The sequence below is a fragment of the Gymnodraco acuticeps genome, unplaced genomic scaffold (genome assembly GCF_902827175.1).
Source record: "Gymnodraco acuticeps unplaced genomic scaffold, fGymAcu1.1, whole genome shotgun sequence".
In the NCBI taxonomy this organism is placed as follows: domain Eukaryota; kingdom Metazoa; phylum Chordata; class Actinopteri; order Perciformes; family Bathydraconidae; genus Gymnodraco; species Gymnodraco acuticeps.
Window position 1 is genome coordinate 5,052,837 of NW_022992250.1, and position 16,096 is coordinate 5,068,932.

At 36.7% G+C, this 16,096-nt stretch overlaps 2 protein-coding genes across 2 annotated transcripts; both read left to right on the forward strand.

Annotated features, from left to right (window-relative positions):
• Positions 1 to 534: 534 nt before the first annotated feature.
• LOC117540123 (cytokine receptor common subunit gamma-like) lies at positions 535 to 5,958 on the forward strand. Its single transcript, XM_034206638.1, has 8 exons — positions 535 to 674; positions 1,212 to 1,302; positions 1,544 to 1,713; positions 1,940 to 2,070; positions 2,163 to 2,334; positions 2,951 to 3,056; positions 3,561 to 3,618; positions 3,787 to 5,958. The coding sequence occupies exons 1-8, from the start codon at positions 608 to 610 to the stop codon at positions 4,033 to 4,035; spliced, it is 1,044 nt and encodes a 347-aa protein (XP_034062529.1). The 5' UTR covers positions 535 to 607; the 3' UTR covers positions 4,036 to 5,958.
• Positions 5,959 to 6,065: 107 nt separating this feature from the next.
• snx12 (sorting nexin 12) lies at positions 6,066 to 14,157 on the forward strand. Its single transcript, XM_034206639.1, has 6 exons — positions 6,066 to 6,450; positions 8,449 to 8,544; positions 10,027 to 10,151; positions 11,727 to 11,817; positions 12,187 to 12,197; positions 13,297 to 14,157. The coding sequence occupies exons 1-5, from the start codon at positions 6,286 to 6,288 to the stop codon at positions 12,190 to 12,192; spliced, it is 483 nt and encodes a 160-aa protein (XP_034062530.1). The 5' UTR covers positions 6,066 to 6,285; the 3' UTR covers positions 12,193 to 12,197; positions 13,297 to 14,157.
• The last annotated feature ends 1,939 nt before the right edge of the window (positions 14,158 to 16,096 follow it).

Here is a 16,096-nt window from a genome sequence, read left to right on the forward strand (position 1 = left end):
TAATACCCAGATAAATTGTGAATGTTACCTGTTTGACTTGAATAAATAAAACATGTTAAACATTTTTGATTTGATTTGATTCTTTCACAAACAACATACATGTGACACACTTGTTCAGATACTTAAAAAGATAACCACAGCGACATTTCATCAGAAACTCAAACCCGACACATGACAACCACAAACATCACAAATGAAGGACATGGATTTGGCTTTTCTGTGTGCTTTTCTGTGTCTTAATTTTTGCCAAAAAGTATGGATGTTTCATGGCTTAAAAATGTGCATGTGCATTATGACAGCAGAGAAAAAACCCTGTGACTCAAAAAGTGTTGTTTAAAAAAAAAAAAAAATTATCTTAGGATAACCTACAGTATGTTTCACTCTATGAGTTAAAGCATGTTTTAAAAATGGTGGGGTATATTAAAATACAGCCATACAGCAGAAGGCCTAATTACAGGCATATCTTGATATGTAACCTAACATGTGACAGGAACCAAAACCCACACAGAGAGATCAGAAACAGCAGACGGAGAAATAACATTTGCCACATATCGAGACTGAGAAGTAGATCTGCGCAGATCCTGAGAGCATCCTGTTTCTGTTTGACATGATGGCGACGAGACTGCTTCTGTTTCTCTGTCTGACGGGACATGTGTTTGCCAAAGAACCACCTGGTAAGAACATTTCAAATTAATATTTTACATTTTAAGTTGAATTGTGTAACACATTATAACAGTTTTAGCCAGATTTGAAGGAGTATCAGGGCTTTTATCAGATCTAATCTAAGTTTCCCTCCAACTATCATGAAGTGAAGCTACTTTTCTTGTTCATTCATTTTTATATATAAAGTATTTGTTAATAATACATATAAACAAAAATATTAGTCTTTTGATATAACTTTTTCTAAAAATAGAATCCAGATTAAAAGGCAAGGACAGCAGAACTGACTTGAAATATGATTACCGTTAGATGTTAATAATAATTTAAAATAATCAACTCCTTTAACCAAATCTTAATCAAACAGCCGTTACAGGTTAACGGTAAAAGCCTTCCTTAGCGCATTCTTTGTAAAGTCCCTATTACGCTCTGTCACCATTTCCTGTGTGTGTGCGTGCGTGGGTGCGTGTGTGTGTGTGTGCTGTTGTGTTTTTGCTTTATTATCTTCATTAATCTATGTTCTACTTATCTCAACCTTCTTGTTTCTCTGACAGATGTGGAGTGTTTAGTGATGCATCTGGAATATATTCATTGTTCCTGGAATAAGGACCGGACTCCAGAGGTCAATTACACCTTCTATAGCTGGTTCGTAATTACTGACAGTGACCCTGACACTCTCAAACACCTTTTTTTTTTTGTCTCACTGTATCAATCTCTAAAGAAGAGTGAAATATTGGACTAACGTAAACAATACAAAGTTGACATTGTAATTTATTTATGATCTGCTGTGCAGGCACTGGTTTCTGAATGTACAGTTATAGACAAAAACATCAGCACCATCCATTGATTTTTATGTGATAATGTATAAATAGTGATTTATTTACAGGTTCCCCTACAAAACACCCGGAGAGTGCCCCAGCTATCTTTCAGAGAACAGCATAAACACTGGATGCAAACAGCCTTATTTACAAATAGGTGATAGGTTCTCCGACTTTACCACCAAACTGGTACATGGAAACGACAGTTATGAAAAGAAACATGAACTCAAAGAGAGAGGTAAGCATTTTTACTGGGGCTCATCCTCTGAAGATACTATTTAGGCAGTATTATTTGAAAATGAAGCACAACTGTAACTTCAATGTATCTTTTTTCTTTAAAGAAAATGCTAGCATTTTTGACATAAACTAATAAAAAGAAAAAAAAGAAATATTTTATTCATGTTTGCCCCATTACCGTATTGCCATATTGTACTGTATCTTTGAATGGTCTGTTTTGTCTCCAGTCAAGTTCAATCCTCCCTACAAAGTGACAGTCCAGTTTGGATTGGACTCGAACCTGTGGCTCAACTGGACCCAGATTTCTCATTGTGTGGAGAGTCAAGTTCGCTACAGGATCAACAGCAAGGCGTGGATGGTAGGCATTTTTAAAGAAAGATCCTTTGTTCCATAATCGTTTTAGTTTTTTCCCACCCGTCTCCTTTATCAACTCCATCTTTGTGTCCACAGACGTATCCAGTGAGGGCTGGGATTCAGAATTACTGCATCAACTTGCCCTCCAGTGCCTTGTATGAGCTGCAGGTGCGGAGCAAATTGGAGAACCACTGTGGAGGCAGTCAAAACTCTTTCTGGAGCGACTGGAGTGAGCCTGTGTTCTGGGGCTCCAAAAACAACAGCACAGGTAAACTGCAAATGTCTAGACCTATTTCCAGTCACTTACAGTAGCCTGTACTGGTTACCACTGCTACTGGTAACCATAAACTGTCACAGAACCTTTTCGTAAAAAAAAAAAAAAAGCCCAAACTTTCACCTGATTTGTCTTTGATTTGATTTATTTCTTATCAAATATAAACATTTAGAATATTCTGAATACTGGTCATGACAGGAATAAACATGTTTTTCATGAATACTGACATGTTGTATTTACAATCATTTGTAGTGATTGTAGACCCTTCTTTTTAACATGTTTTTCCTAGGTTGGGAAATTCGTTTTCAAAGCCAGAGCTATAGTTGAGGGGCCAGTAATAGATATTGTAGGCCATTAAAATCATCACATTTACAATATAAGATGGCCAGTGTAGGCAATAGGGCAATACAAACCTGACTTATTCCCTTCAAATCAGTACAGGGTAAACTGACAGAGCAAACTCCTAATCATGTGTAATTTTCACCATATCACACGTGATTAAACGTCAAAGGAGATTTCTACTATCTGCAGCTGTTGCTCTGCATGTGAACAACACAGTAAAGGTGCAGTATAATGAAACAATCTTCCCCTGTCTTTCTCAAACTCACAGACACTCCTCACATGAACAGCTCGATGTCTGTGTGGACTCCAGTGCTGTATGGGTTGGGTGCTTTCATCCTCATCCTACTGGTCATGATGTTGCTACACCATGAAAGGTGGGTCATGTCTTATTTATAGTGTTTTACATATAGTTTCAGCAATGGGTACATATTTCCTCCTTCATTCATTGTTATATTATCATCAACAATATTTCCACGAACTGGTAACTAATGTGAGTATTTAAAATTTGAATTGTTTGAAGGAATACTTGGGCTGAGCATTTGTATATCAACAACTCACCCTGTTACCTAAAACGTGTGAAGATAGGGCCGGTTGACAACAAGATCTGGCGGCCCCTGTTAGGCCAAACATTACAGTCAATGTCCTCCTCTCTGTCGCCCCCTTTCACTCTATATCTCAGATAAAAGGCAACATGGGAGGATAACTTGATGATCTTGAAAAAAATGATATTTTTTTAGCTTTAAAGCAACAGTAGATGAAAGTGACGATAGCAATGAAATTCACATTTGGTAATGTAATGTACTTTCAATGTATGTGTGATGTAGACTAGCTGTAGTTGATATGATCATCTGATAAACATGTGCCTCCCTTCCATACAGAATCAGAATCATCTTGATCCCTGTGGTCCCCAAGCCATCCTTACCTCCTAATGTCGAGGTTAGTAGCATCAAAAACTCTATGCTTCCAAAAAATGATTTGTACTGAAACCACATTTTTTTCATTCAGCTGGAAATAACTCAAAATACTGCCTTTTTTGAAGAAAATGTACAAGACATAGATAACAGCAAAATAAAGTCATACATGTTTTTTTTTGTTTTTTTAAAGGATTGGTTTCAGTTCCCCAAGGGCCTGAAAGAGAGTTTTAAGGACAATGAGCGTCCCTGTCCTGTCCGTGAGTACTGTCATGTCCCTGAGTCTGACAGCGAGAGCTCTGACTGCTCCACCTGCTCCGGCACCACCGACCAAACCGACTGCTCCGTCTCCATCCCTGTGAACGAATCTGACCTGCCTACTTCCTGTTCCTCTTCCACCTCCACAGTCTCACCTGAGGAGGAGAAGCAGGATTCTGTTTAGGTGGCATGTCAGTCAGGGTTGTGTTTCTTAAAACGTTATAATTCTGATTGTATTTTACTGACACAAAATGGAAATCATGATTTCCCTGATGAACAGAGATCAGTTTGAAGCCCATATAATCAACTGGTCCATTAAAGGTATACATGTTTAAGAATACCAAAAACCTGATGCAGTAGTTACATATATAAAAAAATATTTCAAATTCAGTCACTCATTCTTTTAGTTTATTTGATCAAAATTAAAAACTCTGAACCACTTAATTGATAATATTACTTTGCAGTAAGTGCAGTAAGTAACTCAGTGACAAAGTTTACTGTATTACAACGTTTTCTCTTTCTCTATCAGTGGTCTGTATATTCTGCCCCAGGAGAACAGATTGAAGTTCCTATCCCATATCATAAAAAAGGATATTTAAACTTCCATTTCCTCTCATACCTTACAACGACTGATTTAAGCATGGCTGTCAGTTGAAAAACAAAAAAGTCCTTTACACCTATTAGTTGTTCCTTAAACAAATATTTAACAGAAATTAGTTCATCATGTCATCAATCCAAAACCCCAGCTTAAAATGACATAATCAAATCAAATCAAGTTTTATTTATATAGCACATTTATAAACGATTTTTGGTCAAGCCAATGTGCTGTACATATAATAAAAATAGCCTACAGTAGAGACACTTTACAGCTAATACAACAGCACAGATTGTTCAGAATATCAGTATGAGAAAAAACGACACCCTCTATCCTTAGACCCTCACATCGTACAAGGAAAAACTTCCGGAAAAACCCCACAGTTTAAAGGGAAAAAATGGGAGAAACCTCAGGGAGAGCAACAGAGGAGGGATCCCTCTCCCAGGACGGACAGACGTGCAATAGGTAGTCCAAATGTTAGGAAATGCATGTCTCTAATAAGAAGATGAATCTACAAAGATGTCAACTACAATCCTGTGGGAGCCTTCAGGGAGGCAGCATGACGAGACCCAGGCAGGACCGCAGAGACAGGTTTAGTCACGACCCGAAGTATGATGAATGTAACCTCAATGAAGCAGAAGGAAAGGCCCCAATACAATTACTGAATGAGATTGTATATCAGTATCGTCATCAGGGCACTTACATTGTGATAAAAAAGCGTAATCACTGGCTTCTTTATTTTTGCTTCTGTCAGATATTATATCTTAAGTTTTAATCGTTCGCCTTAATCAAGTTAAGCAAAATGTCTTTGATTAGTATTGATATGTGTAGATTTTTCTTACATTTACCTTTTGTATGTACATATAGTGTTGCGTAAATATGAGTAATAATAAGTCCTAAATTGCTTGAATCATCATGTAATCCAAACTTCAATTAATTTAGATATGTATGTCCCTTTTTGGTACACACAGCCATAAAAATACATTTGGAGCAAAGGTCGGTTTAAAATAAAATGAATACGTGGACCAATTATTGTACTTAAGTACAAGAGTGTTGATTGTCACTCCACAAATCAAAATCTGCAAAGTAACTAAAATAATTAAATACATGTAATGGAGTGGAAGTACACTTTTTACCTGTGAATTGTAGTGGGGTAGAAGTACAAAGTAACAAGTAAAGGAAATGCTTACGTAAAGTAGCCTACTAGTCCCTCATAATTGTACAAATACAGTAAATCTACTCATTGACTTTACACCACTCCACATGGTGATTGGTGCATACATGATACCCAAAATCAGGGTGGGGATGCCCTTTTTCAAGCTAATGGGGCCTCACAGCCCCTTAAAATATGTGTCTTGTATTATCATGTGTGTTATACTTATATTCCTCAAATGTTTCCAATCTTAATAGCTCTTTGATTGGACTTTTTCAATGTGGTTTGACGTAACCTGATTGTATTTGAGTCCTTTCTGTCATAACCTGATTTAATAATTAATAAATATAAATGCCTTACGTCTGAGGAACTGTGACATTAATTTCCCAACTGCAATGATTAGAGAAATCGGAGCCTGTCCAGTTATCTCTGTGTCCATTAGAGGGAGTGCAGTGTCCCAAACGCTTCATCGGAACTGAGTCAACGCATTTTTCAGATTCAACAAGGGTAGGGCGCAGGGCGGCTGGCCCCCGCAACAAGACAGAGACACAAGTCAGCTACTTCCCTAGCTGAATCGATCAGCTAACGTGTTATCAATTGATGTCTTCATAGGAGATTTAAGATTTTGCTGAGCATTTAGTTGGTTTGATCCGCCGTTTGTCGTCCAAAAACTACAACCCGACAAAATGACAGACCCTTCGGTGGCCGACACTCGCCGGTTGAATTCCAAGCCCCAGGACCTGACGGATGCTTACGGCCCCCCCAGCAATTTTCTGGAAATAGACGTTTATGATCCACAAGTCGTCGGAGTTGGACGTAACCGTTACACAAATTACGAAGTTCGCATGCGGGTAGGTGTTGAAAAAATCTGAAGAAAAAAAACACCCTTTTAGCAGCGTTAGCTTTTATTTGCTAAGCTAACTGGTAATTACTGTGTTGTTGCTAGCCTTAGCGTATTTAGCCGCTGTGCTGGAGTCAACCGCAGGGACCGGGCTGTGACGTTGACGGTAGCAGCCTGGAGTAGGTCAAGATGGCGCTCCAGTAAAACTCAAGCACCGGGGATTTTGTGTGGCCTACTTTGTGTAGTCAGCAGGGCTGGGATCTAGAAGTTTCCTGAACATAACTACGACTTCCAGCGTACATATTTAAAGCAGCAATGTTTAAGCCCGCACACTGACTGGTAACGTCATATGTTTATGTATTTTAACCAACTGTGTGTGGCTAGTAAACGTTACGTACTGAAACGCAATGTGGTTATTACGACAGTGTGAGTCCCAGCAGACAGCATGAAGCTAACAGCTACATATGCTACTGTCAAAAAGCTGTGGTAGACATACATAAAGTACCTTCACGCGAGTACTGTACTGAAGTAGAATTTGTAGGTACTTTATCTGAGCCTTTTTGAATTCACTTAATACTTCTACCCCCTACAATTCAGAGGCCAAACGTGTACTTTCACCCCACTACATATATTTTGTTTCTTTGCACATTTGGATTAATAATAGGAAATGTAAGGGAAAACAACTCTTAAATAAGACTTAAGTAACACCTTGAGTAATAATACGACACATTATTTTTATTTTATAATTATTGATACATTAATGTGTTTATCGCTTCAATTTTGCATTTGGTGGTTTATTTGAATGATTTTATATACTATTGGGAAGTTTAACCTTTACTAGTAGATGGGAATGTTGAGCGCCTTTGTAAAAGATAATAGCTGACACTTAAATACGTTTAGAAAAAACATTTTTTTTAAGGAAGCAGGTGACAACATTACAATTGCGTAATTGTAACATACTAAAGCGTCTTTGAGTTGTGAAAAGCGCTATATAAATAAAATGCATTATTATTATTATTATTATTAGGTCTGGCTTAACTACAAATCCTTATTTTGCGGGTTTTCTCCTGGGAGAGTTTGCAGATCATAATGTAAACACGTGACTTTCTTCACCACTTGAATGTTCTCATCACAAGATTCGTAGGTTAATGCAGGCATAATACGCAGTCTGATGTTTCCTTAGTTTAATGTGTTTTTGTTAAATTGCTCATCCAAATAGTGCTGTTTCAAAACGCTGCATAGAAAAACGCAAACTAACCAGATCTGTTCGTTTAACTGGAAAGCATTGTTTAGTTACTTACTCCCTGTCTACAGGAAGTGAATCAATCATAGGAGAGTCATGCTAAAAAAGCCACCTAATCTTTACTCACTGGAACATGGAGAGATTGGTGGTTATTGTATGCAACATTTGCCTTTATACCTAACTCCAAACTTGTGAGCGTTCTGGGAAACGGGTTTGCTTGGCAGGCTTTCTAATATTATTGTAAATAAAATTAACACAATACTTTGCATTTAGAATTCTAATCATTTCAGGGCAAATACAATTTAGAATACAATCTAACATGAAATAGATTAGTGGCTCTTTTTCTCTTTCTTTATATAATGATTAACAGCTGAACATCTTTGGGTCTTGGACTGTTGTTTGAAGACCACACACTGGGATCTGGGAAAGTTATGAAAATGACATGCATTCGGTAAAATACAATTTGTATTACAGTATAATAAATAGTCAGAGCTCTCATTATACTACAGTGTAATGGAAAAAATCAGTATAAACGACACAACAGTAGATGCTACTGTAGAGGTAGAACATAAACGCCTCTGCATACTAGTCTAAGTGTTGACTTTCATACCATTAGTTTAGTCAAAATAGGGTTATATCAAGTGATTTTTTTGTGTCCCCTTAAGGCATCTCCACAATGAATTCAGCATTCAGTAAGATCATGTTTTTGAAAAAATGATTTTTTAAAATTAATTTAGAGCTGTTCATTTATTTTTCTCTGTGTAGACAAACCTCCCCATTTTCAAACTGAAGGATTCCACTGTTAGAAGAAGATACAGTGACTTTGAGTGGTTAAAGAACGAGCTGGAAAGAGACAGTAAGGTAAGTGAGTAATTATATCATGTTGTGTTTCAGACTAATCATTTCAGCAGACTAATAGTTAAAATGATCTGATAAGTGGTACTGTTGGTGTTACAGCTTGGAAAATGTAATTACTTCATAGATTAAAGTAAAAAGTAGGATAACACTGTAGGCAGGGCTCGACAGTAACGGTTGCCAGGTTGCCATTGGCAACCATTCGGAAAAAATGTCAACCACTTCTTGGCCTTTGGTTGCCATCAATGTCAACCAGTTTTTAACATAAAGAAATAAGAACAGCAAACAGAAAAATGTGCACCCCAAGATGAATGTTAATAATTTGTTATAAGAGTGATATTTAATTATTGTTGTGACCAGTCTGATACTTAAATTGCACGTGCATTGGTGTGATTATGGAGCCAGAAAGCGATGCACGTTTACTCGCGTGCGCGGTGCGCCGTGTGTTTGTTTTACAAAAAATGGCGAAGCAAATTAAGTTGTTTGACTGTGGGGTAAAAACTTCGGCCAACCCGTCAACTTCTCAAACGAATGTTCAAAGTGATTCAACTGATAAAGCGCAAGGTGAACCCGAACGAAAAGCAAAGAGGAAATGTGTAAAGTGTCGTTGTGCATTCACTTCCGGTAAAAGTTCCTTCAAAATAAGAGTCCCGATCTTATTACTACCAAAATAAAAGTGCAAAACGAAACTTTACCAGAGGAAAATATTGGCATACAAATATAATCACTTCTATAAAAGGTAACACATGTTAAATATAGTTAGACATATAAAAGATAATTTACAGCATTAATAATTAATATCTAATTCTTAACTATGAATGGTTTTAATGTATTTAACATTAGAAAAGTATTAGTCTGGTCAATCCAAGACTTCAATGCTGAAGAAAAGGTCAAGAAAACCCAAATTTGAAAGGGAGACAACGGATGACCAAGAAACTAGTGACTTGCTCAATTCATTTGTGAGGGATCTGTGAAGAACATGACAACAGCTGCACTACTGGTATTTTGTATACCAGCAATTGAGGGTGGACAAGTTTACTACCACTTAAGTTTCAAATAATTGTGTTAATTACTTATTGTAAAGCATTTGAACATTCTTTTGTGTCACATGTTCATTATTAAGTTGATGTATAACTGTAGTATCTTAATTATTTAAAATAAGGTGACTAAAAATGGCAACCATATTTTCAGTTTTGGCAACCAAAAGCTGATGCCTGGTTGCCAGCCTGGCAACCACTTAAAAAAGTTAGCGTTGAGCCCTGGTAGGTTTCGTCTTTTGTTTTAATGACAAGGTAGGTTTTGTGATGTTCTCCTAATTAAATGTGTTGAATTAGTTTATGCCTTTGCACTGCTAATCAAAATACGTGTATTGCCTTGCTGGAGCTCAAATGTATTGATGCCAATGTATTGAGTTTTGACTGTTCAGCACATGAGTGTGAACTTTGGATTCCATGAATGTGATCTTTCCTGTTATTTGTTCTCCTTCAGATTGTAGTACCATCTCTTCCGGGCAAAGCCCTGAAGAGACAGTTGCCATTCCGCGCAGATGAGGGCCTTTTTGACGAGGTCTTCATTGAGGAGCGGCGATCGGGCCTGGAGCAGTTCATCAACAGGTTCGGCCATACATTTTAATACATATTTTTGTGTGTTTGAATAGTAAAAACTATCTGTTAAGGCGAGACACGGCAGGCAAAAACATCGTTTTTCAAGTACTGGTCAATTTTGAGATTTTGTGCTATTTTGATTCCATAACATGTTTTCTTTCAGGCTTTTGGAAGGAAAACGTACAAAATACACATTTAAGTGTTTATTTTACTATAGTATGTCTATTTGCGTCTGTAGATTTCTCCTAAATTCACCAAAAGTTAGCATTCTAACGTAACATAAAGTACCGCGACCGCTGTGTGCACCATGTCAACAGAGGTATCGCTGGAAAGCTCCGTCTCTCCTGCACAATCTCATCGGATCCAAATATGGTCATTTCCTTTGTATCAGCAACCAATCGTGAAAGCACAAAGGGGTCTTAAACCAAGAAACGAAATCTCATTGGCTGGTGTCAATTTCTGACAACGTGATTCGTTCAGATGCGTCACGTGGTGTGCTAAAACACTTCCTGGTTAGCTTTCAGCTAGAAATTGAAATCTCAAAATGCCAAAAGAACGGCGAAAAAAACGTTCACAGAGAAGACGACAACAATTGTCACTTGCACGAAGCAAGGTTATAAAAAAAAAAATGACCCTGAACATGAAATACCTTCACGGAGTGCGTCGATGCGCAAGCTGTCATTCAAAGAACAGGAGGGTTTAGCTAGCGCCTCACTGCAATCTTTAAAGGTCGTTTTCTCAAAATGAGTTTTTTCTCCTACTCTAAGTTCGAAATTTCAACTTCAGTAGCACGTACATACACCAAACCTTCCAGTTATATTCCTATCAATATTATGAAGGCTTTTACAGAAGGGTTTGTTCATATATAATTCATAGCCTGAATTATACAACATTGTATACCTAAAAACATGGCGAAAATGGATATTTTAGGGCTGTTGACAGTATTTTCTGATTTATGGAGTGATAAAAAGAGATATCCAATATCCCTTCTGTAAAAGCCTTAGATACTAATATGACTACAAAATGAAACAAGAATTTTGAATCTGGCTTTATCCAAAGTTCAGATTTTGATTCCTGAAATGTGTTAAAATATGTGCATATTTAATGAGATAATGGCTAATTTGCATATTTAAACATGCTATTTCAGAAAACTTGTAATACAAAAGACAATTGCCTTATTGTAAGTAATTAACTGGAGAAATTTCTAGCTGATACCGTTAAGTTAAAAAAATTACCCTATTCACCTGGGGTGTCTCGCCTTAAGTTCCAAAGTTTGGGATTTTTATTTGGTGATAAAGGAACAGTAAATGTTTTATTAAATATTGTAAAGCTTGTGTCAAAGCTGCAGTTTTTCTTGTTGCCACAAAAGTGTTGTTTTTCTCAACTGAAAACCACATATTCAGTCGAGTCAGTCATTGCCATAAATGTATGGCCCCACACAAGGCTTAACCTAATCTCTGTCTGTGCGTTAAATAACTAATCTAGTCAAAAAACAATTTCGTTTTATAAGCCTCAATGAAAAACTATTAAAACAAGTTAATTTTAATTTGTATCTACTGCCCATCTTTGTGTTTGTTTCTGTAGAATTGCAGGTCACCCCTTGGCCCAGAATGAGCGCTGTCTGCACATGTTTCTGCAAGATGAAAGCATTGACCGCAACTACATTCCTGGAAAAGTACGTCACCAGGGTTACTAAGGGTGGAGGGGGGGGGTTTAACCTTTGGGGTGTAGATCGGACTCACCTTACACTTCCCTCTCTTTCCTCTTTTAATCTCTTTCTGACTTTCTGCCTCTCTGTCTCTCTCACTCAATATCTCCCTTGTGCATTTGTTTCATAAGTGTACAAAAAGAAAAGCACTACTCACTATTATTATAATATAGTATATAAGTTTGATGCATTCAGTCTTTCCCTTATGAGTGTTGTATACTAATGCGAGTCATGAAATAATGTCTAAAATCGCCATAGATGTTTACCATATGGATAAATGCAGACTGTAAATGAGTGTTCTGATTCTGTTTTGTTCTTTGTTTTTTGTTCTTCTAGGTATGAATAAAGTAAGTCTGCTTTATTTGATCCGGTCTCCAAGAGCTTTCTGAAAGGTGGCTGCATGGGCACTCTAAAGACCAAAGGCGATAGTTCACAAATACTTAAGTAGACTAATGCTAATGCCATATAAGGGCTGGGCTATATATCGATATCATAACATTATCGTTGAGACTTTATATCACTTACATTTTGGATATCAGAATATGGCATACATTGTATCTTCCTGTTTTTAAAGCTGCATTACAGTACATTGATGACATTTGAACTAACCAGACTGTTCTAGTTAGTCATATCCATATAACTCATGATTATTTATCAAAATACTCATGTAATTAACCAAAAGTCCTCCCAACAATATTGTTGCAATATTGAGATATTTGATCCAAAATATCAAGGTAATTGACTATCTTCATATAGCCCAGCCATATCATATATAAACAACCACAGATGTCTGACTACAATCTGTCACTTTGACTTGTAAATGTACCACCCATGTTCAACCAGTCATTTCCCAAAGAAATTATAGCGTGATCATGATGTGTTGCAAAGGGAGGAACACTCTGTCAGCCCGTTTGGCATCACCCATTATCTGCCATGTGGAGAACAAATATTGTGAAATCTGAACATTTTTAATTGGAAATTAGTTTGCGGGAGTTAATCAGATGATTATAAGAAACAGGCTTACAGAGGTTTCTCAGTCCACCAGTATCAGGCGTTTGAGTTATGTCAAGTTACTAGGAAAAGGTTCTGTACATCACTAGAAAATGTACCTTTTGAAACATTTCTCTAACTAATTCTGATACATTGTCATTATCAACCCGTTATCATTGGCTGCATGGCAAACTTGCACGCTTTCCTTGCAAAAATATGTGTCTCAACTTCACTGACAAATCTTTTTACATGCCTCCGACCACGATGTTCAGCCTGTCGATTCAGATATTCATTCCTCTTATAATTTCAGTTTCTACAGACATGTGATATTTCCTGTGAATAGTATTATAATATCGTGCCATTGCATTAGTCAAGCATTGACCAAATCCATTTAAAGCTTGAACATGTCTCTGTATTATTTCTCACGTCTGTCTCTTTCTCTCTCTTACTGCAAAGACAATACAGACTGCTGCACCTGCCCCATGTACATTAATTACGACAGCACGTCATTATAAAGCTGGTGGAAATGTCAGAACTGATAAGTATCAACGGTGTAGGAAAAACACAAATATCGCTCCAGGACAAAACTAAGACAACCAATGTATAAATCATTTGATGTTGTGTCTTTATTAAGCCATTCCACATACAGTATGTACATTATGTTTTGATTCAGTACCAGTGAAAAAGAAAACATGTTCCATATGTCCTTTTGTCATAGCTAGATTCTTCTTTTTTTTACAATTGATTATTATGTTCTCTGAGTGTCTTTTACATTTATTTGATCAAGTTTAAAATTAGGGTAATTTCCTGCTTTGATTAATGTCTTCTTTTGCTAGCGGTGATGTGATTTTGATGATAACTTCCCAAAGTCCAGCCACATGTAGCATCACGAAAGACATTTATGTTTCATTCCAGTCAATACAAATGTTCGGAAAATGCTTTTAGACAGGATTGTTTCATGATTTATTGTTTTAACTCCGCTGTCTTAGTTACATCATCATGCCTACACTTCGGCTGTGTGTTGTCAAATCAGCTATTTGGAATGTTAAGTTAGGTAAATAACCATATCTAAGCACTGTGACAAGAGGTTCATTATATGAACAATAATTCATGTTTAAAGGCGTAATCAGCATCTGGTTTATTGATCTCAAATATGGCTTATTCTGTGCTTATTTTCAGCTGGTTTATTCTTTCTATCAATGTTATTGTGAGGTGTATTAATACATGTTATCATTACAGTTTCACTATGGGTTACGAGGAACTCCCTTGTTAATTCTGTCCACCGATTAAATTTCCTGCTGCCTGCTGGTTCATGTCTACATGTGTCTTTTCAGTTTAAAGAGAAATATAATCAACAAAACTCAACTTCCAATTTGTGATATGTGCGTCACACTAAGAAGCATTAAGAGGGGGTCATGGGAGCTGAATGAATGGCAGATAACCTAATTGGATTAAATGATTTAAAAAATCATAAAGAGGTTGGAAACAGACTTTTTGGGGTTTTACATGATTCTTACAACTTGTACATACAGATTTTACTACATTTTAAATATTGTTTTAAACAGCCAAACCTCAGCTCTTAATGGTGGACTTGGAGGTAATGGACTTTATGAAAATAAATGGTGCGGTGAGATAGGGTTATGTTTCACTTTGTACAAACACAAGGCCGTTCCCAGCACTATTAGTTAACCAACCCTCCACAGACCCTCTCCACAACCTGATAATATAAGTGTAAAATTGAAAAAACATTTTAAACCCCAATGAAACTTGTAATGTGCTGCAACAAAGCTCACATTAATAAAACCTTAATACAGTGTCAGATCTGTTTGTCTGCATATGATAAAACACGTTAATGAACACATTAAACCCAAATCAAAGCACTTACTTTATGTAGTTATTAAGAAATAATTTGAGAAGAAAAATAATGGTTTTGCATTTAATACTTTTTTTGTCATATTTAATTGAATATTTGGGTTTGTGACTGTCCATTTTTAAAAATGTTCTACATCTTTTTTTTATATTGTAAAGCACTATGTTACTAGGTTCAATATTAATATAGTTATCAGTATTAATGTGAAGACGGCCGCTTCAGCTCTGTAATCATAATTACTTTTTCTCTTGGAATGTGATAGACAGCATTTCTTAGATCACAGCAAATAAAAAACCTCTCTTTAAAAAAGTCAGACTATCCTACCTTTTTCCGGTTCATAATTTTTAGAAGGTCCATAAGAAAACCTAAATATTTTTAACATTTTATTTCTGCATTGACGATAGGGGGCTTCTTTTGTGCTGTTTCCATTTATTAAAAGCACCAATGTGTTCAATTAGTCACTGCATTTTATAACATTTTAAGACGTCATTAATAATCACTCTTTTAAACCAGATGAATGCATTACAGTATAAACATGTTATATTATAAACAAACAGATTTAACCTGAGCACAGTCCCAGTGCTGTAAATACAAGGAATATAAACTAGCTCTTCAGTGACAACAATAGGTCTTTTGTTTCACTAAACATGAATCTTAAAGTCCTCTAATTTCTTGTTGTTCGCCTTCCGGAAATAAGAGTCGGAGAAATATTGTGACCACAGGTGGATTAAAGGAGTCCCTGAATACTGATATTGTGTGTAGACCTCGACCAGCAGGTGATCCAAGATATGACAGTAATAAAAAATAACAATACAAAAGTGTATACAGTTCATGTAGTGCCTGCACTACACTAAACTACTAAAAACAGTGTGAGGTGTGAGTCAGCCTTATTTATTCATCCTTAAAATCTAAAACATAAATCTTTACAATTTGTACAGCATACGACCCTCTAGATTCAGGAAATAAAAAGTGAGAAACCACCTTTTGGGATGACATAAACATGTAGTCTGTGTGAATGAGTAGATTAAAGTAGAATGAATAAATGAATTAGAAATGTTTCCTGGGATACACACACTGCTCCTGAACTTTCTCATCAGGGAGAACTGTGACCTACAAACTGGTGAGCTTTGATGTGCTGGCCTTGTCCAGAGTAATGACCGTGGCAGACAGGATGGGCAGAGTAGGCCAAGGCGAAGATTAGGACGTGTTTTTTTAGCGCAGTTTTAACACTGGAGCCCAGTGTGCAGCCATGACGCTTGTGTTTGCAGAGGTTAGGTTGATAAAGTGGAAGTAAATTGAAAGAGCAACCCAAAGCAGTGTGACTTGGCAAGTACAAAAGGTGAGGCGAGGCTACTAACGCACCATCAGACAAAAAGTGATGGGAGG

Excerpts from the sequence above, each read along its gene's own strand:
- LOC117540123 (XM_034206638.1), top strand. The coding sequence starts at position 608 with ATGATGGCGACGAGACTGCTTCTGTTTCTCTGTCTGACGGGACATGTG. Across the intron at positions 1,714-1,939 it reads ACATGAACTCAAAGAGAGAG|TCAAGTTCAATCCTCCCTAC; the intron begins GTAAGCATTTTT and ends TTTTGTCTCCAG. Across the intron at positions 2,335-2,950 it reads CTCCAAAAACAACAGCACAG|ACACTCCTCACATGAACAGC; the intron begins GTAAACTGCAAA and ends TCAAACTCACAG.
- snx12 (XM_034206639.1), top strand. The coding sequence starts at position 6,286 with ATGACAGACCCTTCGGTGGCCGACACTCGCCGGTTGAATTCCAAGCCC. Across the intron at positions 6,451-8,448 it reads ATTACGAAGTTCGCATGCGG|ACAAACCTCCCCATTTTCAA; the intron begins GTAGGTGTTGAA and ends TTCTCTGTGTAG. Across the intron at positions 8,545-10,026 it reads AGCTGGAAAGAGACAGTAAG|ATTGTAGTACCATCTCTTCC; the intron begins GTAAGTGAGTAA and ends GTTCTCCTTCAG.